The following is a 25,705-nucleotide window of genomic DNA, read 5'->3' as shown; positions in this document are numbered from 1 at the left end:
TGCAAGATGTTGGTGTATGAAGGCATATATGTGTGCGTTATAAAGAGCCTGTGTGTATCTTTACCAGGAGGAGGTGAGCTTTGTCCTTGCTGTTGGAGATGTTTTTCATGTGGAAGGCAATGATGTTTTCTGTATGACCAGTTAGAACTGCATCAGCTGCCCTGAGGACAAGAAGGCAGACAGTCAGATATCAGTCATCAGACACAATACATTTGTGTGTGTGTGTGTCTGTCTGTCCGTCCATCCATCCATCCATCTGGGAGACGGTGAGCTAGATGAATGAGTACTAGATGGGACCATGAAGGTAAAATCAAGGTCAACAGACTAAGCTAACTATCACACACACACACACACACACACACACACACACACACACACACACACACACACACACACACACACACACACACACACACACACACACACACACACACACACACACACACACACACACACACACACACACACACACACACACACACACACACCTTTGATCTCTAATTCCCAACAGAGTGTTAATCTAAGTGTATGTTCCTACTGAGAAACACACATGCTTGTGCAGATACACACAAAATGGACTTAGGCTATAACTGGGAACGTTGGGGGAAGGAAGAGAAGGGGTGGGAAGAAAGTATCTTAGTGCCATACACACAAACAAACAACCAATGATGACAGGGGCACAGAGATATACTTTAGGCAATTGACATTGTTAGTAATTCCATTTAATTTTGAACTGCAATTCCACAAAGGGTTTCACTGTGGGTGTGTTTTGCTTATGTAAAAAAGGGTTTAAGTACTGAGATGATGATGATTTAATTAGCCTGTCTAAACACATTCATATTCCAAATTTGTAGAGATACACTTTAACTGTAAAAACTAATAACTACAGTGCTAACACTAGACATACATGTACAATATGGGCACTAAAGAAATTGAGGTTTTGAATGGCAAATTATGGCTAGAGAGGGCCGTTTCTGAGCTACAATTGTATGGAAGATACTAGCCGCGATAGATACAAATGGTAACTCTCAGCTTCCTTACTTGTTGGCCATCTCCGTGGTGAAGACATAAACGAGTTTTGTGCCTGGTTTCTGGCCACTAGCAGGTTCTGTTGTGGAACCCTGGCCTCCCAGTGTATTGTGGGAGGGTGTGGATGAGCGACTGAGTCCGGCATTGGAGGTAGAATGTGTGATGGAGTCCTGGGGCTTCACGTCACTGGAGTTACAGTCTACAAGGAGACAATAGGAAAGACCATGACTTTATGACCAGCACAGGCCTATGGGTAAAGTAGTTCTACTAAGGAGCTGTCATAAGTCAAGCTGATCAGCGGAGGGACTGCTATGCATGCTTGGATGCACACGTTAACACACTTACTGAAGAATCCTTTGTCATCTTCGTCACTTTCTCCTCCAGAGCACCAGTCAGCTCCACTGTACGGCTGCCTCCTCTCTGCTACACACATCCTCTTTACCCTGCTGCTGTCTGCACACGCGCACACACACACACACACACACACACACACACACACACACACACACACACACACACACACACACACACACACACACACACACACACACACACACACACACACACACACACACACACACACAAGAGTTGGCTTTGGTTTATATGTGCGAGTGACAACAAGACTACAAAGTATATTTTTCAAGATGTCCAACTGTTGCCTTCTCTAGACGAAGAGAAAATAACTACATGTACAGGACTTTTAATAAAGTAATGCAGTGGTACAGGATAAAAGGAACACAACAAACCAACTATGGACTATAATTAGGAAGAATTTGTGCCATTTCCCCCTTAATCAGTGCTGAATAGATCTGATAAACTGTCTCTACAGGAAATTATATGTGTAGTATTACCAGATGCATAGCAACAACACAACTGAAGCACTGCAGACATGACACGGTTTAAGCACTGTGGATATTCTATCTATCTTGAACAGTTCAAAGCAGACTTAACCACACATGTAGGTTTGGCAACAAAGTATGAAAGCCCAGCTACTAACAAACTGATTAACCTTGCCCACCTACCTTAGTTCAACTATGTAATTATTCTGGTGAGAATAAAAAACATTTAAAATAATTTAAAGTCTCAGAGATTTAAACTGACTGACTATAGGGATGGGAATCACCAGAGGCCTCACGATAAGATATTATCACAATACTTGTGTCACGATACGATATTATATTATTGCGATTTTAAACATATTGCAATTTATTAATTTTTTCCCCCCAACTTCGTATGATGTCTCCAAAAGGAAACTTTGTCAACATCGGTTTTATCATCTGACTGTAGCACTACACAAGAACTATTTCTGATCCCAGCTTCCTGCTGGACATTAGATGGTTGGATAATAATGAGTACCGGCTACTGTGGTTCTTACCTTTTTCCTCACTAGTGGGTGTGCCAATCTCGGGCTGCTCAAACGACTCAACTGAGGTGCTTCTCTCCCTTTTGACTTTAACCTTGGAGCTTGGGCCAGAGGTGAGGCCCTGGCCATTCTTCAGCCCCATGCCCCCTGCCACATTCTGAGCCCCTTTGGAGCCCAGGGTCTTGGGGTCGCAGGGTGAGGGCTGTGATTGGCTTCCAGTGCTCCCTGGTTTACCCTGATTGGGCATTTTAGAGTCCATCTGGGTGGCAGTAGAGGGGGACGTGACGGGAGGTGAGCGTACCATGGCCTCCGTCTTAGGTTTAGGGCTGACAGACAGAGGAGAGAGAAAAAGATCACAGGCATAATTAATAGAGAGAAGACCAATAGTGAAATGTGATTGATCTTTTTGCCCTCTTTTTTTCCTTTGCAACCGTTAGACATAATGTAATTATGGGTTCTGGTATGGTTGTCTATGAACTCAATAATAGGTTATTGGTATTAGGAATTCCTTGTGCACAGTTAAACCCGAAGGAACAGATCATACACAGGCCATCTACAAACGACTGCTGCTTACTAGTTATGAGAGCAGTTCAGGCAAGCAGGACAATTGGCAGAGAACTCCCTTACCACACCCTAATCTCTCTCGCACTCTCTCACACACACACACACACACACACACACACACACACACACACACACACACACACACACACACACACACACACACACACACACACACACACACACACACACACACACACACGTACAAGTAGCACGAAACAAATGCCAACATGTCCAAAAAGTAAAGCCGCAGCCTAGCATGTACATTCACACAGACACACAGCTAGTAGAAAAAAAAAAAGGAAAAGCCCGAATTTTGGCAGTCCAGACAGCTGTTTCCAGAAGCTCCAGAACCATGAGTCAGCAGGGAAAACTTCCAACCTCTGTGTACTCCCTGACCCTAGAACAGCTCTGGATCATGCATCAAGACCTCTCAGGTAAAAGAAAAGAATGGAGCGGAGGCGCTGATCTCAAAACTGCATTACACCTGACATACACTTGCTCTCTCAACAACACAGGTAAGTCCAAAGTGACATGCTCAGGTTTGTATCAATCAAGACTCAGTATTTACTAAAGATCATACGTTTGGTAACGCTAATTGCCATAGCTGCACAATAGCTAGCACTGACTCCTTAAGGCTCTGACACACCAACACGACGGCCAACCATCGGCAGAAAAGGCAGTCGGACTGACTGCCTCCGCGAGTTGGTCAAAAAAAGTACCTTGGAACTAGGGCTGCTCGATTATGGAAAAAATATAATCACGATTATTCTGGTCAATGTTGAAATCACCATAATTTAACACGATTACACGTTGACTTCTGGAAAGATATTGCAATAATTGAACTTAAAAAACAGTGGAAAAAGTTAAATAAATCCACAGTTAAAAAAACACATACAACTGTGAAATTTGCCTTAATACTTTTCCTATTTAAACTTAATTTTTTCATTCAGAACACAAGAGAAGATAAGAGTTTACTTGCAAAACGTAATGAGCTAAATTGTTTTTCTCGATTATTCTGTTTTTGTGATCATTGGGAGCAGAAATCATAATCACGATTAAATTTCGATTAATTGCACAGTCCTACTTGGAACACACCGAAGCATACTTGAGCGTACGTTCTGCGCGTGCGCGAGACGTAATACTAAATCTAATCTGTATTGTCACCCAAAACAATGAAAACCGGCAGCTGATTGGATGAACGCTTTACATGGGTCTGGCTTCTCCCGAATTTCAAAACCGACCTTAATGGCGGCTGATTCAGAATACAATCTCGTATTTTATGAAAATAGTTCATCGAAACGCATTTCTGAAAACTTTTTAAGCTTGAAATAGGCCATGCAGTTGCTGAATCTGTCTTCATTTTAGATCGACAAAGGTCAGTTTAAAAGATTTTCGTCAGATTTTGAGAGACTCTAGTCACGCTCATCTCAGTGTTTCCCACACATAGACTAATTTGTGGCGGTGCGCCACACAATCAACACCGGCCACATATTGCGTTTCGTTATGATTTTGAAACGCTATTTAAAACACGCAGCGTATTCGTTCAGCTGCATTTCCTTTCCCTGCTCTTCTCCGTCACTCGCGTCTCTCTCACATAGGACACACACACACACACACACACACACACACACACACACACACACACACACACACACACACACACACACACACACACACACACACACACACACACACACACACACACACACACACACACACACACACACACACACACACACACACACGAGAGAAGACGGCTGGCGAAATTCACAAGTTCACGAAAGGTTGGTATCTCGTGAACACCTTTACACAATCACACATTAAAAAGTACTATAAAAATATTTTATATTCTGAATGCAATGTTGTCAGTGTGTTAATGTTGGAGTCCCGACCCGACTCTTAGCAAACAAGCGATTGTGCCCGCTTTAGAAAGTTAACTAGTCGCAAGTTTGCGGTAAAATGCAGTTGGGGTGTCGAGGTCAAAAAGCTGTGACTCAGATAAACTTATTATAAATAATGTTATGTAATTTTTTTTTTTTACCCTTACACTGAATGTTTGCTGCTTCAATCCTTATACTTATGTTATTAAGTTGTTTACAATATTTTCAGGCTACAACCAGTGCTGCTTAAGCAGAAAGACAGGGTCAGGGAGAGAATGAGATAGATTCGTTAGGCATTGGAGAAAGAGTAGGAGGAGGACAGCATCCAACAGCGTATCCTCCTCAGTTTTTGATACTTGATTGTTACGAAAATAAGTATATCATATCATAAGTAATTCAACAAGTCAAATGGGCCCAAATGAACGCCGACGGCTCCTCCGACTGACGACGGCACGGAACACACCAAACAGACCCGAGTCACTGACCTCGCCAGACTGTCCGACGGCCGATAATCGGGTTGGTGTGTCAGCGCCTTTAAAACAATAAGGTCCAAGCCTTAGACCTTTGTGTGTGGAGATTGCATGCTCTCCTCAAATGTACATGGGTTTTCTCCAGGTCTGATTGCCCCCCGACATCAAAATACGTGCATGTTAGGTAATATAAAGCCTTCAGCCACGGACTACTGGCTTTTGAAATTATTGTTCACTTTACTTAAAGTCACATTTCCCCAAAGGGATTAATAAGTATAACAGAAGAACTGCTACAATAGGGCTTTGGCTGTAGTTTTCTCTAGACTTACTCCTGATCAGCTTTTTTCAAAATTCAAAACTCAGCAAATGATGTACCTTGCAACTGGCAAGATATGAAAATTTCACAACATACCAAACACTGGGATAATGGATGCACTAATAACTCTGCAACTAATCGTACCAGCCAAAAGACTGCTTAACTTGGCATCTGTACTTGGCTGAACGGCACAACACACACACACATTATATATATATAATATATATATATATATATATATATATATATACATACATTACATACATTACAAGTAGCCTCAGTGTTTCGGTTTTTACAGCAAGACCGTTTTTTTTCCCACTTCATTCTATTTCGAACAGAGGGTTGAGTGTTTGTGTTTCTTCTCTCTTCCCAACTGTTAAAAAATATTGACAGCTAATGTTTATTCATTTCTGATAATGTGAGATGTTTTTTTTAATTACTTGAAACAGGTTTATGTACTGGACAGAAGCTTTTGCTTTCTCAGTAAAGCCTGTTAAATATGTTATTGATGAGAGTATTTCATTCATCAGCTGTTAGTAGTACATAAAAACAACGCCTAGGATAAAAACGTGATTTAGTGTCACCGATGACTACAATGCTTTGCAGCCATAAAACCATCTGTTTAACATGGTGCAGTTCAAATTGTACTTCTGCTTGCCGTGCAGTTGTGCTGCTGTTCATAGAAAAGTCTGGATTAAATGCATAATTTTAATCAACATTTAGATCAGCGTTTGGCTGATTAGGCTGTTAAAACAATCATCAGGATCTCACACGCTTATAAACACACAAACCAGTGCTTGCTTATTATTACATCACAGCACTACACCCAAAGGTGGTCAGCGTGAGTCCACTCACCTCTGCGTGTTGGTGGACGGGGAGTTCTTTAGCCTATTGGAGTGCATTGATGGGGCTCCCAGGACTACGGAACAGGGGGAAGTGATGAGTTGGTGAGGACTGCCGGTGTGTGTGAGCGCCGCTTTTGTGCGCACGTTCCTGGAGCCAGGAACAGGATTCCCGATGTTTGAGAGGTTTCCCCGACCGTCCTTGGCCTCCTCTCGCTCTTTCTTCCCTCGCTCCTTCTTATTGAAATGTGTCGCTGCTGTACCTGCCGCCGCTGGCCTCTCCTCTTGGACCTCCAACATTCTCTCTATGTCCTTGTCTGTATGAGTGTGTGTGCGCACGTGTGTGTGTGTGTGTGTGTGTGTGTGTGTGTGTGTGTGTGTGTGTGTGTAAGTGTGTGTAAAAACAATAACAATAGTCCAGGAGTCTTTTCTTGTTCAGTGTGTATTTATGAAACTCCCCCAAGGGGGCTTTCAACGGCCCTTGGGCACACTGTTGAGAGAGAAAAGAGAGGAAAAAGAACGGTTAACAAAACTGGGAAAGAGAACCACAGTCTGAACCAACTTTAAGTGACACTCCTCCCAAAATCTTTATAGTATCAATATACTTGTGTCGGCTTGAAAAGGTGGTTGTTTAAAGTTCATTTTCTCTTTCACAGTGGCTTTGGTCAGCTTTAATTCATGTCAGCGGGAATGGAATCGCATTTTGACATGTTGCAGTAGCGAAAGCACAGGTGCTAATCATAACATTAATTACTGGGACACTTCAATAGAACAGAAGAACCATTTTTTATGTTATTTCCATAGTATATATGAATGTGTGTTTGGGTTCAATGGAGAGCACAACTCAAAACTTTCAAAAATGAAATCAAGTAATCCTTATTAAAATTAATTATTTTTTTTGGTTGTTCATTTAAAAAGATGACCATTAGCTCATATATCATCAGTTTGGACCTTAATAAATATCAATAATGATATTGGCCTAAAAACAAAATCCAACATCAGTCAGGTAAGTCTTTGATGCTACTAATACAGTGCCCGATGTTTGGAACAGGCTGATTGCTTGGCCTGTGGTATTGCTGGTTGTAGAATTCTCCAAAACCAAATTGTAGCCTACCCCAACATTACTTACAGAAGGACCCCAACCCACTTTTAGGGGTGGGCGATATATATCGGCTACGATAATATCGTCATTGTTGTGTTAACGATGTGCAAATTGGCATTACCGAGTATTTCAATTACTTAGGAAAAAACACTTCAAAACACGCATTGGAACGCTACACATTCACTAACAATGATGGCGGCACGCGATTGTGCAGCGGCTAGCTCTCCTGTCGGTGTATATTTAAACAAGTACAGCCACACTGAACAAATCAATACAGGACTACGATACAACACAGCCGTTATGAGAGCCTTCCAGGCGGCTCATAACATCCTGGAGGACATAGCCAGACCGGGCACTACGGGGATTGTTGTCGGCATCTAGCAGGCCAAGCTAGCTACCGGCAGGATCAAAACAAAAACTCCAGCAAGACCACAGGCGGAGGACTGCATTTTTGTGCATAATGAATGGTGTACCAGCTGCAGGGTCGTTGCCCAGCACTGCTCACCTGACCCGGAAGCCCTGTCGGTAATATACAGCACACTGCCGTCTACATAGCCCCCGACGCTAACGTTAGCACAAGTTTAGCTCACTGCTAATCATAGGGAACAAACTGCAGCGCGTTCACCCAGAGGGGATAAATATTGTAGCAGGGGACTTTTACAAGGCGTCCTTAAAGTCTGTACTCCCCAGCTTTTTCCAGCATGTAGATTGTGTTACTAGAGGGAAGAACACACTAGACCATGTATACTCTAACATCAAGAAAGCATACAGAACTGCACCTCTCCCTCACCTGGGCCAGTCAGGTCACATCCAACTTACTCCTGATCCCAGCATACATCCCGGTCAGAAGCACTATACAGCCAAGTAGAAGAACTATCAAAAGCTGGCCTGACACTGCCCTATCCCAGCTCCAGGACTGCTTCCAATAAGGACATGGTTGTGTGCAATATGTTACAGAACAGAGCCCTTGGTTTATTATTATGATTTCATCTTGCTTGTATGCTGCACAATTTACATTACAGCAGAGGTGTACAACTGAATGTTTACTCAGAGTTTAATGTTCCTACACTAGTTCAATTAGTATTTTAGGTCTTTGAATTGTTTTTACTTGAATACTTACATTTTAAAGAAAATAAATAAGAACTGTTTTCATTCAGCATTGTGCCCATTATTATCATCAGTGATTAAGTAACTCAGACTTTTAAAAACACATTTTTAAAGGATATTGTCTAATTATCGTTATCGTCAAAAATATCGAGATATTTTTTGTCCATACCACCCCTACTTAATATGCAACTCCCCTGTATACCCTACTACTGACTTACAGTGTAGGCTACTTCTACATCAGAGGAAGACATTGTGCTACTATATTTACCTGACAGAGAATGTGGCAGATTCAGATAATAGTCACAAAATATCATAATTAAAATGTGGAGTAATCAGACAGTTGCCTCATGGACTCATGGTAGTGCGCTACCCACCCGGCTCGTTATGAGAGCTAGTCAGCACATATCTGTGTTAATCAACCACCAGAAACAGAGCGAGTAGCCTACAGAGACAATCTCACATTTAGCTCCTGTGTGTGTGTGTGTGTGTGTGTGTGTGTGTGTGTGTGTGTGTGTGTGTGTGTGTGTGTAAAGAGAGAAAACACTGTAGTGTTGTCTTTTTCGTCAACAATATTGTATGATATCACCACAGTTTAAGGACAGCACCGTTGTCTAGTCTCGTCTCTCGTGCGATGTCCACGTAAGCAATCCGCTGTTGCTCCAGGAAAGCATAAATCGGGTAACGCAAAACAGTCAAAGTCAAAGCCGTTGAACCCCCCCGATGCTGTACAGAGCTTTGTCAACATTTTTGAAAAATTGCTGCAGTCAACCTAGGGGAAAGACTGTTGAATACATTAAAGTATTCGGTGCTGTGTCGAAGTTTGTTCCCCCATCAAGAAATGTATGGTTATTGTAGTAATCTAATTGGCTGTAATAAATATCGTTTTTTGTGAGGGAGATATAGGTTATAGACTAGGGCTGTCAGTTAAACGCGTTAACGCAAACCCATTTTAACTGCGTCAATTTTTTTAATCGCGAGATCAGTTCTTTGTGGCCTAGCAAACTTTGTAGTTTTTTTCACATGCTGTTGCAACAACTAGTAACGTTAGAAAAACTACAACACCACACCGGATCTAGCTAGACCGGAAACAAAACAGCAGGCACGCCACACACTTGTTTGGGCTTGCCAGCCGGCCAAAGAGTAGTAGGCTAACGTTACGTTTTGAGTGGAGGGCGAGCATGAGACGCCAAAATGGATGGCAATAAGATTCTGAATGGAAAGTTTACTTTTAAAAAGTTGCCATATGGTTCCACTGACAAGACCAAAGTGATGTGTGTGTTTTGTCGTTGTGAACTGAGCTATTATCGCAGCATGTCCAGTCTGAAATACCACTTAATGGCCAAGCACACAGCTGATGCAAATTCTCCTCCCCCCTCGTCAAAGCCAGGCGACAAAAGCACAAAGCAAGCCGATCCACTTTTCCATGTTGATAAGAGCATTAAAATGAGAAAAAAATAAATAAAAAAGGGACAAAAAGAAATCAAGAGACATTTAGAATAGATAAAAATTTGTCAACTATTACATTAATGCGATTAATCGCGATTAAATATTTTAATCGTTTGACAGCACTATTATAGACGTAACGTTACAGGTACCCTGGTAATAGGCGTATGATTTATTTATTTTTTTAAACGGCGGTATTAACGTAATAAGTTACAAGGGGTGAAAGTTGCAAACTTATACAATATTTGCGATGTTCCTGAATGCTATCTGCTCGTGCTCCAGGAAAGTGAAGAAAAGTTAGTTTGGTATATCCAGCAATCATGTAACATTGGATGTAACGCTAGAAGCAGGAAAAAGTGTACAGGAGTCAAACCCCTCCCCAACATTTTACCAACTTTATAAATACCAGCACAAAATTGTAACCATAGCAAACATTGAAGTGTGGTGGTGTAGTGGGAGAGGTAGTTTTGTTGTCCAAATTAACCACTGTGTGTTTCTGTTTGTGTGTGTTGAGCATGAGAATTGCATGAGAATCCTGTTCAAGAGAGCGGCCCAGTCAGTCAGATTACATTGTCATCCTGAAAATATTTAGGAGCTCTTCCAAAAACACTCAACATTGTAACTGGCTCCAGAGTTCCCCTGGGGAGAAGGAGGGGGAGCGTTTTCTTTTTTTTTTTGGGGGGACACCAGACAAATACGCAGACTCCTGCTACAGCAGCAACACTCGTCTCTCGCTGGTCGACAGGAGAAGTGATTTACAACTATCAGGTCCCACAGATTACTACTGCACACGAGCAGAGGCTGGGTTCTCCACAGGGACAGAGAGGGGGAAGCACAGAGGAGCCTTGTGTATCCAAATTACACTGAAAAGACTAACCTCCAAATATAAAAAAAAAAATGACACAGGAGTGGGGGCTCTTCAGAGAAGCAATGGGATGATTGATTGCTGAACTTGTGATTTGACTCCATATTTATTTACAACAGAACTGCTTGAAAGCCCTCTATTCTGGTGAAATGACAGGTTTCTATTTTGCGACACAACATGGACCGCAACACACAATCATAAATGAGTAATTCTGCAGCAGTGATGTGCAGCACACAGAAATCAACAGAAATTTCACGAGGGGGCTTTGGCTCAAACTATTGACCTGGTATAAACGTTCACAGTTTAAATGTGTCTAAATAATTTCACGCTATCATCAGAACAGACATTTTCTACTAGTGACAAATCAGTACTTGTTGCTAGAGTTGGGGTTTTGTTAGAGCTGACTTTTGAAAAAAAAAAAAAGGGAAGAAAGACTGTGTGAGGGAGGACAAGAAAGTAGCAAAAAGAGAGATGCAGTTTGATTTAGCTGTTGACTGTAATTTGCTCATTAACTGACTCGCGTAAGTCACAGTGGAAAAGACCTGCCACACAGCTGCTCTGAACCCAAATACTGTCAATAATAACATTCCGGATTTCATGCTTTATGCCAAAAACAGGAAGGCAAAAATGTGTGGACAAAAAGTGGGGATTGAATGAACTTTGCTCAACGACATTCAAGTCAAAAAATGACAGTAGTTGTGTGAAGAATTCAAACCGAGAGCTTGAGAGAGAAATTCTGCTTACTTTCCAAGCTGCCCACACCTGGCCAATCGTTGTGTAAAGTGGGCGTGATTGTTGGATTTTATTTCAGCTATTTGCAAAAATGATCGGACGCAATCCCCTCTATTATAACATCAGAAAGGTGTAGGGGGAGAAGGCATGCCAAGGTGAGGGAATGTTCCCACCGGTTAATAAACAAATGACAACACTGGTGTTACCAATTACACCAGACACTTTACAAGAAAAGATATTCGTCAATATAAATGGCAATCCGTTGAAGTCCATTGGAAACTGGGTTCAGATTGCTAAAGGAGATCTCATTTCACTATATCAAAGAACCGGCCTCCTACCTCATTCAGCCTTAACTAGCAAATATGCCCTCAAGGGGTGTTATCTAAACCCCAATCATACACAAATGTGTGTAAAGTGAGCATGTACACGCATACAGATGCAAACTGCAGGACCTGTCAATCACCTGTTCCCTCCAATCGCACGCTAACGAGACACTAATTGGGGAGCTTGCTGACATGACTGTCATAAGGAACACAATGACACATACACATCAGGAGTGCACACTGCAGCCCAGCGCGCGCACACACACACACACACACACACACACACACACACACACACACACACACACACACACACACACACACACACACACACACACACACACACACACACACACACACACACACACACACACACACACACACACACACACACACACACAACCGTAGAGGTGATCACAGAGGTTTCTCTTTCTCCATCTCCAGTAAAGATGCTGAACTGTCTATCACAGCACACACACTGGGAGCTGCAGTGCATGCATGTTAATGGGAAAACAGTCTAATGAGGCTCTAAAAATGAGCTTCTTGCCTCTGATAGAAATATGAGGTTCCACATGAAAAGAGGGCAGAAAATAATTCAATTCAATTAGATTTGGGTTTTCCAATGCGGGTGGCACTAAAAGGGAGCATTTCATTTCATGCTTATGTAACAGTCATCGTACGCTGGCTGAGCGCAGTGTAGAGAGCAGACCTTCCCTGCTACGTCACCCAAAATTCTCTGATGGGGAGATGGGAGGTTTTATACCTGTTACACACTGGTAGGGGAATTTAAAGTTTTGTGAGCAACAGCAGAGGAACTTTGACCTTGCTGCTAACCCACAGGCTTACATTTTAACGCAAAAATACTACAAAGACAATATTTTAAAAACATGGGGTGTGCAATCACACACACACCAACTCTCGTCCCTCATCTCAGCCCTGCTGTTGGCTGTAAAAAGGGGCCTGCTGATGTTTCAGCCTTATTTATGCAAATCCCATTTTGCAGTTCAGTCACAATGGAGTATTGCTCTCTCCTTTTTACTCTCTACCTCCCCTATGCTCTCTACGTCTGCTTGGCCTCCATCTCAAGAATATCTTTAGCCCATTATTTGTTAAGGCCAATATCAGACACATTATTTCCACCTCTCTTCACAGTTTTCAGCAAGATTATACAAACACACACACAGCCAACAGCAAGGAGCCGTGCAGTCAGAAGAAGCAGCAGTCACCTCTCTCAAAATGCCTTTCCATCTCTTTACACAAGGGCACAACTTACATGCAACCAATATTCATCAAATTAAGTTACCATATATGAAGTCTCAAGTCAAAATAAAAATAAGAGGATTTATAGGTCTGATGCTCAATTGATCAAATTGTGCCTCAAATTCCTTTCTGAGAATGCATTTAAATGTCTAACCTTTCTTTGTTGAAAAGCAGCCACATGTAATTATGAGATAATGGCACATTGAAATTTTGCACTTTTCCAAAAAAATTCTCCTAAGGTATTGCGTTAATGCCATCATCAGTGTCTTGAGAGCCAGTATAACGAGATCAAAAGCAGAAGACAGTCAAGTCTTCCCACGAGGTACTACGGTGTGCGTTTACTTCCCGTATGTGTCATGCACTTTACCTGATAAGAATCTAAGGACTGAAACGTCATTAATAAAATAAGTACAATTGATCGCCAGTGTGCCTGATATTTGAGGTTCTTTCACACAGGGTCTTTTCATCCAACGCACCTGTCCATAACATATTCTGGTGTGCAAGAACTTTGTAGCAATTCTCGACAAACCTTTAGTACACTTTTTCCTGCTTCTACGGTTACAGCCAATGTTACATGATTGCTGGATATACCCAACTAACTTTTCGTCACTTTCCTGGAGCACGAGCAGACACAAAGTCAGTGAAATGACTCATGAAGTCTTTTTATTTATTTATTTTATGAATTAAACTTTTTTTTGTTGCAGAGGCTAGCTTTAGCTTAATTACCATTAAACCTGCTGAACCCATGCTGAAACTGTACTTTTTGTAACAATTTCATTATTTTTTGCTAAACATATGAGAGGCTAATACGAGGATGATATCAATCCCATACTTATTCAGCTGTCTGAAATCAAGTCAAAAGCCCAGTTCTTCCTTGTACATAACCGGTTTCCTTACAAAAACTAGTTCCCACACATACCAGACTGGCTGCTTGTGGAGCAGTAACTAACTGCATTAACTCTACTTAAAGAAACTAAAACAAAGCAAGACTTCTGCTGACTTCCAAGCAAAGATCTGTTGGACATCTCACCATACCCTGGCTGAGGAAACACCTGCATGCTCACCTGTTGAGGTGGCTCCCTGAGAGCATTAATCCAACATGCCACACCCTGCAGATCGCACTCATGACTCATGCTTGGTAGAATGTTAGGAATGCTAAGTGTCACTAAATATAGAGCTGTGACGCCACAGATGTAACATTAGACATAATGCATCTACCATGACAGGAACAAGGGCTCTCACACAGCATGACTGAGCTCTAAGCCACACAAACATTTCAAATGAACATTTCCGCATTCTCCTAACACATAACTGCTCCCAAAGTACAATAGCTACATTTCCATCTGTCTCTACACCCAGGTTCTCTCTTCTGCTCACCTGAGTGTGTTTTTAGTCCCCCCCCACCTCACTCACACGGTTACCCCCAGTACCAGCTGCCTCTCCCTTGGTCTGTCTGTCGTGCATTTGTGCATCAACTCTCGCTCCACCATCCTCAGTTCATCCTTTCCTCTGGTCTGCAGACGATGCCCCTCCATCCCCAGGGAGGAGACGTGTGTAATGTCACATTTTGTCATGTCATATCTTGGTGACAGAAGCTTCGCCGTGTCCATCACAATGATGGAAGTGGCAATGAAAGCAGGAGGATGGGAAAGGGGTGTGATACAGATTAACCCGTAAGAGGAGAGGGGGGTTATTACACAACTGCGACTTGTGTGGGTGGGTGTCTGAGACACACATACACACAGCTGATTCACTAGTGACACATCTGCTGGCGTAGCCTGGGCACAGTGCCATGTGTGGCGGCCAGCTCCAGCAGCAGGACTGGCAATCAGCACTCCGGCCTGCTCTGATCTCCGTCTCACACACTTCAGCCTACACTTCCATCTCTGTCCATCTGCCCTGTGTCTCTGGATCTCTGGCTAAGTGGGTGTGTCTTGCTTACACACACACCCTTTCACCTATCTACTCAATACATGACAAAGAGACTAGCTGACAGGCAAAAATGTGCCATTATTTCTCTAACAAAACAAGCGTGGCAGCAAATTAGGGGCGCGCCAGTATCAAATACTTACGGTACCATTATTGTGGCCAAAAATGTAAAAGGTAAAGAGTATAGGGTAACACCGCATTTACCTTAAGTATTAAACATAAAAACTGAACATTAAAGTGTATATTGCAACTTTTGGACTTTGCAAAAGCGTTAACATAATATACACTTAATAACAGCATTTATACAAGAAGGTTAGTTGGTCAATTTCAGGCAATTGACTGGAAATTACTTCTTCTTTAATTCTCTCCTTCGCTAGTAGTGATGTGTGTGCAATGCCAAAGCCAAAATGAAAAACCATGAGCAGAGCTGCAGCTGACCTGTGAAGACAAACATATAGGCCTATGCAATGTGTGCCATCTTGAGGCAGCAAGATTTCTTCTTTATCAGGCACATAAAATCAGTCTGCCTCACGGTCCAACTGTGAAGCACTAGGGTTTTCTGACGGTAATTGATCAGTAGTAAGCAGAGTACGTCACAGGTCTAATAAGTGAGATCCGACCCTGGACCCAAGTTGAGCCAGGTTCAGATTATGTTAAGTCATACTCGGTACAGGTCTTGGGTCTATGAATCAATACGCACTGATGGATCCTAGCGAATTTCCAATCAGCTCTGATTATGTGGTGTGTCAAACTGCAGAAGAAAATGTTTGAGGCAAGAAAAAAAATCAATTTCAGACTACAGCTGTTTTTCTTTTCCTTTTTAAGATGTGTGCATGTGTAGAGGCAAAGACTGGAAATGGGGGCAGAGAGAGGGGAATGATATGCCACAAAGCTAGAATCGAACCCGGGACATTGCGGTAATGTGGCATGTGCACTCAGCTACCAAGGCACTCCACTACAGCTGCTCGTTGATTGGTGGCCCAGCATGCTACACCACCAATCAACTGTCTGTGGTCTCTTTTTTTTTTTTTGGCTCCGTTTGGGTCAACCGCATTTAGGATACGTTCCTAATCAGCCTCAGGACTAGTTCAGACCAAGTCTGGATCTTTTCAGATCCCTTCCAGATTGGGTGCCTTTTTATATTAATTCATGCACATTATGGTTAAGTTAGGTTTTCCTCAGGATCAACATTTTGAACACATGTAGACCTCTAGTAGAAGGACACTTCCTTTCTCTGTTGCTAAAATGTAAATCCAAACAGAAACTCCATTTGCTTAAGAGAAACTCTGCTGCCCTCTGTACAGACCCCTTCTTTCCTCCTATCCCTTGACCATGCTCTCTGGTCCATGACTCCCTCCCTCAATCCTGACAGTCGCTCCCACACTCGGGCCACATTCCTTCCTTGTTCATGCTGGGAGGACGTCTCCCTGTGGCTAAAAGCATTGTGGGAAACCCCAACGGCCAGGCCCTTCAGAGGCCGAGCAGATCATTGAGGAAAAGTGTAAAGGAGGCTTGCGTTCCTCGCTTGCTGGTCAAAAGGCTCTTCTTGCAAGCCACTTGCAATTATATATCACACAAGTGTCAATAATGTCTTAATACTGAACCTCACAACACAGAGCACAGAAACATCAAATACCCACATTAGAAACAGCAGTCAATCCAACCCACACTGTGCAAAACCTACATTTATAGCACTAAGAACATTAGGCAGGAAAGGAATGAAATGTCAAGATGTGCAGCCCAAATCCTTGTTCTCCATTAGATTTTTTTTTCTACATTACAAATCACTATGCAACAGAAACAAAATGACTTCTCAACCTGTCAAACCATGTGACACAGTTCAGGCATCTTCACTGACCTGGCACAACATCAAACCAGCATAGACATAGACATCAAAGCAGAACACTCACAAACACAGAGACTATACAATGCATGTGCCGTCTCCTCACCTATCGTACAACAAAATTAGCACTCTGGAGAGAATATGAGCCAGATTGTGTCCCTGAATTACCTCAGTTTGCACTTGTGTGTCATTCCCATGGAATTTAAAAAACACACTGGCTAATACCAATTCAATTAGATATACAGGCACAGAGTAATATACATGCACATACTCATACTATTGCACATTGAATGCGGCAGTAGTTAGCGGTTCTAAAAATGTCTGAGATGCACTGAAAACTGCTCCACAAGTTTATGGCATCTGCCGTTCCCATGAGTCTGAGCTTGCGTGCCTCTGAAACTATGAACGCTCTGCAACAAGACATGTCTACCCAGCTATTACCCGCATTAATACCGGTATGTTGAATGCATACAGTATATTGCCCATGTAACCCGGGTAAGGTGGCTTAAAACGCAATCTGCCCATTATTCCTAATATTAGAGAAACATTAAACTTCCGTTACTCTTAACACCTTATCTTTCAGGAAAGAGATTATTATGTTGTTAAACACTCTACTTGTTGTCACACCTCTTGTAGGGTTGTATAGCTCTAGTAGCTGCTCTCAAAACTTTCATGGTGACTTGAATAGGAGGGGGAATGTGAGAATTAGGACTCTAGACTCAACATTTTTGCTCTGTATGTTTGAGACATATGATTGTTTTTTCATTAAATTCAAGAGGGTTAAAACTGATTGAGAGGGAAGGTGAATACATTCAATTCCTTTGTTTATGAGCATAGGCAGATGGCTCAAATTACTAGACAGTGAGCAAAAAACAAACATGGATAAAGATGAGATTTGAGAAGTTCAAATCCAAGGTGTGGCACTATTTTGGAAGTGATGATTTAAAAAATAAATATGTAAAAAAAAAAAAATTATAATACTCCAGTTGTTTGTATGAAACAAAATATACTTTGGCAGTAAAACAACCAACATGCAGGCATATCCAGCATGACATCATCCAGAACTAAACTGTAGAAGCAGAAAAGGATAGGAATCTGTTGATTTGCTTGCCCAGACTCCAGATGCATCCCAGTAACTTTGACAACACACCGCCTCCAATTATCTGCTCCACATAATCCAATATTAAAAAAGCAACCAGATAGCACCAAAAATCCTATCAAACCACAACATTACAGAATGTTAGCACTCAATGAATCACAACAGATGTTAGCATTAGTACCTTAGGAGTCAATATCAGATTTTATTGGGAGGTCCCTGCTGATTGCCACCCGTAGTGATGGACTGATATTACAAAAAAAAAAACTGCTACATGTAATTTGTTGCTTGTTCACGTCATATTGATCAGCCTGTAATTGATAGCAGCTGACTTGGGGAAAAACGTCATCTTTGTACAGTTTTGTAGTTTTCTAAGCAAAAAAGAAGTACAGAGGTGTCAACAACCTGGTGGCAAAATGGCTGCAAAGCCAGAATCACTGGTGGTTACTATACAAAATTAATCAAATAATCGATGCATCGAATCGTGGACATGGACGATGCTGCATCGATAATCGACCGGGCCATAATCGATTATTTCTGTTTACAATTTAATGTAGGCCTAACAACCTTTCTGTTTACATATTCTGTTATGTTTCGCACATTCAGGAATCGCCATGTGCTCAGTGCGGTTAGTTTGATGTATCTAATTTATTTAGTATTAGAGCACTGCAGAATGTTTTGTTTTTGAAGCTTGAAAAACTATGAATTGAATAACCTATATGGCTTTAATAGAAAAATGTATTTGACGCATCGTGATATCGAATCGAAGATATGATAATCGTAAGATCAGTGAAGATTCACACCTCTACTGTATACTCTGTAAAGTATTGCTTTTTATCTTACAAACTAATGTAAAAGATTACCAAAGACTTTCTGCAAAGCATATATATATATATATATATATATATATATATATATATATATATATATATATATATATATATATATATATATATATATATATATATGTCAACCAAAGAATGTAAAGGATTAAATACCAGAAGCCTCCTCTCATTTACACTTGGATGCTTATCACTGGTTCATAAAAACAAGGTCTTTGAATTGTGTCACATGCACCAGGTTAATTTGACCAATATCATCATCTTCCTGCTGCAGAGGACATGGACAAAATAAAAATAAATATTAAAATAAAAAACAGGGAAGTGTAGTGGACAAAATCTTATCTAATCAAAAAAAAATTATTTGGTAGCTGGAGAGGACCTCAGCCAGGCTGGCAACTTTTAGCATAGATAGTAGAGGGGACTGCAGGTCACCATAGCCCCAAGCTTCCATCTGGGAGCAGCTCTGTTTGAGAGGACCCCTCCCTTCAGGACAAGAGGAGCAGCAGCATGTCTGTGCAGTAACTGTCCATCACAGCAGAGAAACATGAAAGCAGAATTATAGGTACATTCTGACTCAGTCAGACATGTCCCTGAGGATCCAGTATGGGCAACAATCCCACCACACATCCACATAGACTAAGTCTTCCTACACTAAAAAATATATGAAATGCAGCTAGTAAAAAAAAAAAAAAAAAAACACATTTATATTTATAGCTGTTACTGTTTGGAAAGCCACCGTTAGCTGTAAAGACTTACTACTAGAAGCTGGTCCTAAGAGTCTTAAAAGATTTGTTTAAAAATGCTGCCCTCCAGCCTAGTGTAGCCCATTTCCTTTATTATAATAATGTATCTTTATAACATTTCTAAGTGATTACTGCTCTATATTGGTCAGCGTAGAATATACAAATGAATAAATAAAGTAAACAACTGATGCACTTCTACACGCTGAAAAATCGGCATTTCATGAATGGCTATAAATTAGGTAATAGATATTTCTGTCATTTGATCTATTTAAAGAATTTTAACACTAGCTTTTTAATATTTGAATAGCAATTTTACCGTATTGTCACCCACTTTATCTTGTTTTAAGTTTTATTGTCATTGGTGCCATCTTGCTTCTGCAATTTGTAGCTGGCTCTTTCACAAGTACAACCATTATTTTTAGGGATATACCAATTCCACTTTTTCTGATTCCTAAACTCAGGGTATTGGCTGAGACAGAGTACAGTCTAATACCAGCTCACTTTTGTCTTTCTCAACAACAACAAATCTGTGTAACCCACTGAGTGGAACTGATTTTAATTGTAGTGTGTTTAGAAGATCTATACATCTGTGTGGTCACAATTTTATACTGGCAGCGATAGAAATCGTATTTAATGTGGATTGGTGACATCTGGTCAATACCAGATTAATTTGATAAAGTATCTATAGGTGCCGATACCAAATCCGATTAGATCAGATTACTACTTATTTTGACTGACAAAGAAGACGTGACAACTGATTATGACTACTGGTGGGGAAAATGGACAATATTTGCAGCAATCAATAAATCAATAGACAGAAATCAAATCATCTGCCATTAATTTCAAAGGTCATACAATGTCCTCGAGCAGTAAATTGAATTTAGTACCTCTGAACCCTCTTGTACAAACTGAGTAAGGAAAATGTGTCTTCTGTAAAAAACAAAAAAAATAAAAAATAAATAAATACTCTCTAGTGTTTTATACTAACATTTAACATATTCTACAGGAAATGTCAAAGTAGACTGTACATAATTGAACATGACAATTTTATGTACAGTAGTTCTGTAATGTTGAGCTGTTTCAATTTCCTTGGCATGACAGCAATAATTCAACATCACTCTAAAATTGTTGAATGTGAACTTGCAAAACGACGATGGTTAAATACCAAATACGCTAGTATTTTCCTGCTCCCTGGGGAACACTACATAATTATTGTGCTATGGAGGCCTGACTATGGACCTTTTTCACAGCAGACATTTTGACTTGTCATAGTAGGAAAAGCACAGCTGAAATTGATAACCTTAACGATGTTGTCCCAGTAAGCTATTTCAGTGAGTCAGCATGCACAATACCAGGGCCTCTGCTAAGTGGAATGCAGCCATCATTAATGGTTTTGAATACACCTGTGCTTTTCCTACTATGACATGGTCTATTGCAGTAGTCATTCAGCATTCCTTAATTGTGAATGGACGTCTGACTCAGAACACCAGGTAAATGGTAAATGGTTCCACTTCCAGGATTGTTTTGTTTCCGCCGGATCACACTTTTTTCAGCCGGATATCAGTTACCTTCCACTTTCTTTGTACTGTAATTTTAAACTACAGTCTACTAGTACTATGCAGACTATGGTTAACTGCTCCTCATATCTCTGCAGGGTAAATCCAGACAGCTAGCTAGACTATCTGTCCAATCTGAGTTTTCTGTTGCACGACTAAAACAACCTTTGAACGTATATGTTCCACCAAAACAAGTTCCTCCCAAGGCTATTTTGCAGCGGCAACGCTGCCCCGTGCGGCGCATAGTGCCGCCCAAGACGATTGTGATTGGTTTAAAGAAATGCCAATAAACCAGAGCACGTTTATCTCCCATCCTGGAACGCTGTGTGGACTAGACAGACCCTCCTCTGCAGTGGAGGAAGGTCTGGCAAAGCAAGACTAGGTAAAAGGGAAGCTGGTGCTTTTTTTTCCTAAATGTAAATACTTATTTTTAGTTTATGAGCAAAAAAAAAAAAAAAAAAAAAAAAAAGAGATTATAATGAGGCAACAGGGTGAAAAACATTTCAAGCAATAGAAAATACGGATACACTTGGGTCCAATCTACCGTATGAACAGGGAGGGGAGCCTCCTGACACCCACTACACACAATGAGACAACCCGCCTCTCAAACACATCCCTCCATGTCATACACAACACAAGCCTTGCGAGTTTTAATTAGAAAACCCATGAAGCAAACAAATGCATGGAAACATGAGAGCCCAATACACAGAGGAGAAAAATAAATCCTTTGCCGCTCTACAATAATATTAATTTCCCTGAGTCCTTCACCTCACTGTGATTTTTGGTTAACACGGATTAGATAGCAGATAAATAAACAGTGTGGACAGCGTTCTCAGGAAGAGCGCCCTGACCGTGTTGTGTCCTCAGCATGTGCAGATCAGAGAATAAGACCAAACATCGCACTGATAGTCCAAAGCAGTGAGGTCCTTTTCTTCAAGCCATTTCCCTGAGCATCAAAAGTGGTGGTACAGAGTTACCCACTCTACAACTCAAGGCCTCTCTCATCAGACTGCAGCTATTAATGTAGGCACATCCATAGATAAATGTCAAAGAGATAGTGACTAATGTTAGGAAGAGCCAGTGCCTGGCTTGTTACTGTTGCATCAGAGCAGTGTTAAGCTATCAGGTTACGGCACCAGTCTTTGAATGCAATAAAAAAAGTGCTTGCTGCCAGGTGTGATAATGTCAGAAAAGTTGGTCTTAGGTTTAAAAACAGAAATAACATTAATGTCAGGTAAATGTTTGAAATGCTACGGAGGAAACCAGATCCAAAATCACTACCTTATCCACTCATTCACTACTCCCTATAGGATAATAGAAACTCAGTAATATACTAGATTAAAATTTCAGACACTAATTAATCATAATTTCCCTGCATCAAGACTGAGAAGTGTGGTGTCACATGACTGATCATTTTGCATATATTTTTTTTATGCATTTGACGTACTGCATTGTGGGAATGTTGGCAGATAGTATTGCTTTGTTTCGTTCCATTGTGGGCACCATATAGTGCATAAATGTCACACTCGGAAGTCGGACACTCAAGTAACATGGCTCACAGTAAAAAATACTGCACTATGTATTAAATAGGGAATGGTTTCAGAAAATGTATTATGTTTCTGCCGTGATTTATGGTACTTGCATTTTGGCATTTCTAGTTTCGAGAACTAAAGAAAGAAAGAAAGAAAAAATTTGATGAGAAACAGCATTTAGTCAGTCAGTTCATAGGTGTACACTTTTGAGAACAGGGGTGATGTGTAAGTATGAAAGAAACTCTGTGATGATGTATGAGAAAAAAAGAGAGAGCAAGAGTTGAGCTGGGTTACCTCAGAAGCCCCCCTGCCCTTTCAGCAGGGCCTCATATGGAGAACCAGGCCGTAGGTCCCCTGGGCACTGATGTCTGCTCTCCACTCGACTCCTCCCAGCAGTCAGCCGCGGAGGCTGTGCAGGAACCTGGCCCACTCACGTCACCTTACAGCCACAAGTCATTCACACCTGGAACGGAGGGAGACAGACAACTTTGCTCAGTGACAGAAACACAAGCAAATGGCAAGGAAAAGCACTCAGTCACTCGTGTTGACAAGACCAACATGTAGCAAACACATAACCGACGCAAAGCTCAGGTCATTAGGGGCAACAGTGACAGTATACACTCGCCTTTTTAACCCAGATGCTCATTTATACTTCAGTTATCGACCGGTGTACACATAAGGGACTACAAAACAGCGTATGATACTCTATCTTACTTGTTTCTTTGCATTCGAGAGGACTTCCTCCTTCCTCCAAATACCAACGGTGGAAGTAAAAATATGACTTTTTTTACACCTCAATAATGCAAAGAAAAAAGGGTAGAAGTAGTGCGTGCGGGTCATAGAAAAAAAATATATATATATATGAAAACAGCCTGAAGAATATGCAACAGATACACGTCTGTGGCAGACAGCAGTGTTGCCTAGCGATGGAAGAGACCAGAGTCCTGTAAGAGGATGGTCTAGTTAAATCTCAGCAACTGGCAGGTACGTTTCAAAACGACCCTTAGACAAGACACTGAACCGCTACCTGCTAACTCAGAGGTTGCTCTGGAAAACAGCATCAGCTAAACAGGACCAGTAGATGCCAAACTGCAACAAAGCACAACATTTCTCTTTGCAATTATGATGGAGAAACCATAGCATTCAGGCAATATGACGCTGGATACACATTTGCGGTACATTTATTTTTTAGTTCTTTAAAAAATGTTTCATTAAAAAAAATTTAAATAAATGACTTATTGATTGTTGCTTTATAAACTCACGAAAGCTAACGCATTAAGACTTAATTAGGGGAGTCAATTCCCAAAATTCCCGGGTATCAGATGTCTTACTAAACATTTTTACACTATACGACCTGTGGATTTTTTTCACTCGCTCACAAGTCAAGTTAAAAAAAGGTTGGTAAAACTAAAACACTGAACACATTCTTTGCCATGTTTACCTCTCTTGGTCTTGCCAAGGTAACAGAGCACAATGCCACACAAGTTACTCACAAACGGGCCTAGTCGAGGAAGTTGTCCTAAAATATACACAGACATCTACAAACCTAAAACTCTGCAAATAAACGTAAAGCACACAACTACAGACACTAGACTTCCCCCCCTGAAATCTCAGCGCTTCACTGGACAACTCTTGGCGGACAAAGTAATTCCACGGCGCTTGAAACTCCAGGAACTTTTTTTTCTTTTTCCTAAAAGAAGTTGTTCCTGTTTCGCCAGAGAACTGGGGGGAAGGGAGGACTTCAGCACTTGCATTCATGGAGCGTCGGCCAGCGCAAACAAAGTCTTCCCCGAAGAGGGAGGCACTGGACGGCGGCTGAGAGCGAGAACAACGACGTCGGCCACAAGCACACAAAAACCACACACAAAATGAGGTTCATTTTAGAGCTTTGTCTGCTAATAAAACAATTCAGGCCCTCCTTAGGCAAACGTTCATTTTTCAAGTTCTGCTAGCTCCGTTAACAATGTAACAATTAAATCGTTCGGCAGATGATAGGGCTGGCCGACACAATCAGCAGCCGAGGCCTATAATCTCGCTACGCGTTTATAAATCACGTTAAAACACATTTGTAATAAAGGAATTACAATACCAGCGGTGTGGTTGCCTACTCCCGAAGAATGCAGAACATGCATGCTGCATTGTATCCTTTTTTCATTTTCACGAAGCACGGGCGGTCCTCCAGTATAATGGGGTAAAAACCAATATTTCTCCGCGGGTTTCACACCATGCTGCAAACATCGTGAATAATCCGCTTTTGGTGCGCTGGAAAAATCGGCATTTACGGTTGAAAGGGTGCTCACTGTCTGCCAGGCCAGACACGACTTGGGTTAGCTAGCCAGCCTTCGGGGACAGAGGCAGAGAAGAACGGATACCGAGTGAGATGTCCCCGGGAGGAGGACCCGCGTGTGCCCGTTGCCAGGAGGCGAGCTGTGGTACCGACACTTTCCACCTGGATTTGAAAGAAGGAACACTTACCTGGAATGTTAGCTTAATCTCCGTTTTCCTCGATCTACGGATTCATATCGTACACTAATCAAATCACAACATTATCACGGGAACATTATAAAATAGAAATATGCCTCCCCCTTTCGCCCGAGCTTTCCAGTGGTCCTACTCCATTACATCCCAGTCAAGATTTCCTGTCGTCTCCCCCCACCCTCCGTTCCAGCGCGATGGTTCAGCCCGAATTCTAAGTAGCAATTCTAGGTCAGGTCTGTGTGCCAGTGAGAATGTTACTGTCGGACAGCAGCGAAACGCCAACGTCCACTCGATGTAACACGGTAAACACTAGGCTATATAACATACAAGTCTACAAATACATTTCAACTGTGGTTTAGAAAATTGGAATTGTATGTTGAGTTGTACCCC

At 41.5% G+C, this 25,705-nt stretch overlaps 1 protein-coding gene across 4 annotated transcripts in view; it reads right to left on the bottom strand.

The window, feature by feature from the left end:
• bcl9 (BCL9 transcription coactivator) overlaps positions 1-25,479 on the bottom strand; it is a 31,572-nt gene extending 6,093 nt beyond the window's left edge. The window contains exons 1-7 of one of the 4 annotated variants that reach the window (XM_039817486.1): positions 25,313-25,479; positions 23,132-23,300; positions 6,478-6,954; positions 2,405-2,718; positions 1,375-1,482; positions 1,042-1,228; positions 65-161 (exon numbers count right to left, since the gene is read on the bottom strand). In XM_039817486.1, coding sequence (XP_039673420.1) covers positions 65-161; positions 1,042-1,228; positions 1,375-1,482; positions 2,405-2,718; positions 6,478-6,764 — 993 coding nt within the window. In that variant the 5' untranslated portion in view covers positions 6,765-6,954; positions 23,132-23,300; positions 25,313-25,479. Of the gene's footprint in view, positions 1-64; positions 162-1,041; positions 1,229-1,374; positions 1,483-2,404; positions 2,719-6,477; positions 6,955-23,131; positions 23,301-24,278; positions 24,550-24,926; positions 25,268-25,312 lie in introns of those variants that run through there. The other 3 variants (XM_039817487.1, XM_039817488.1, XM_039817489.1) reach the window with 3 other exon arrangements.
• Positions 25,480-25,705: the final 226 nt, after the last annotated feature.

This window comes from Perca fluviatilis, chromosome 12 (genome assembly GCF_010015445.1).
Source record: "Perca fluviatilis chromosome 12, GENO_Pfluv_1.0, whole genome shotgun sequence".
Lineage (NCBI taxonomy): Eukaryota > Metazoa > Chordata > Actinopteri > Perciformes > Percidae > Perca > Perca fluviatilis.
The sequence above is the reverse complement of the archived record's forward strand: the minus strand, read 5'-3'. Positions and strand labels throughout refer to the sequence as shown.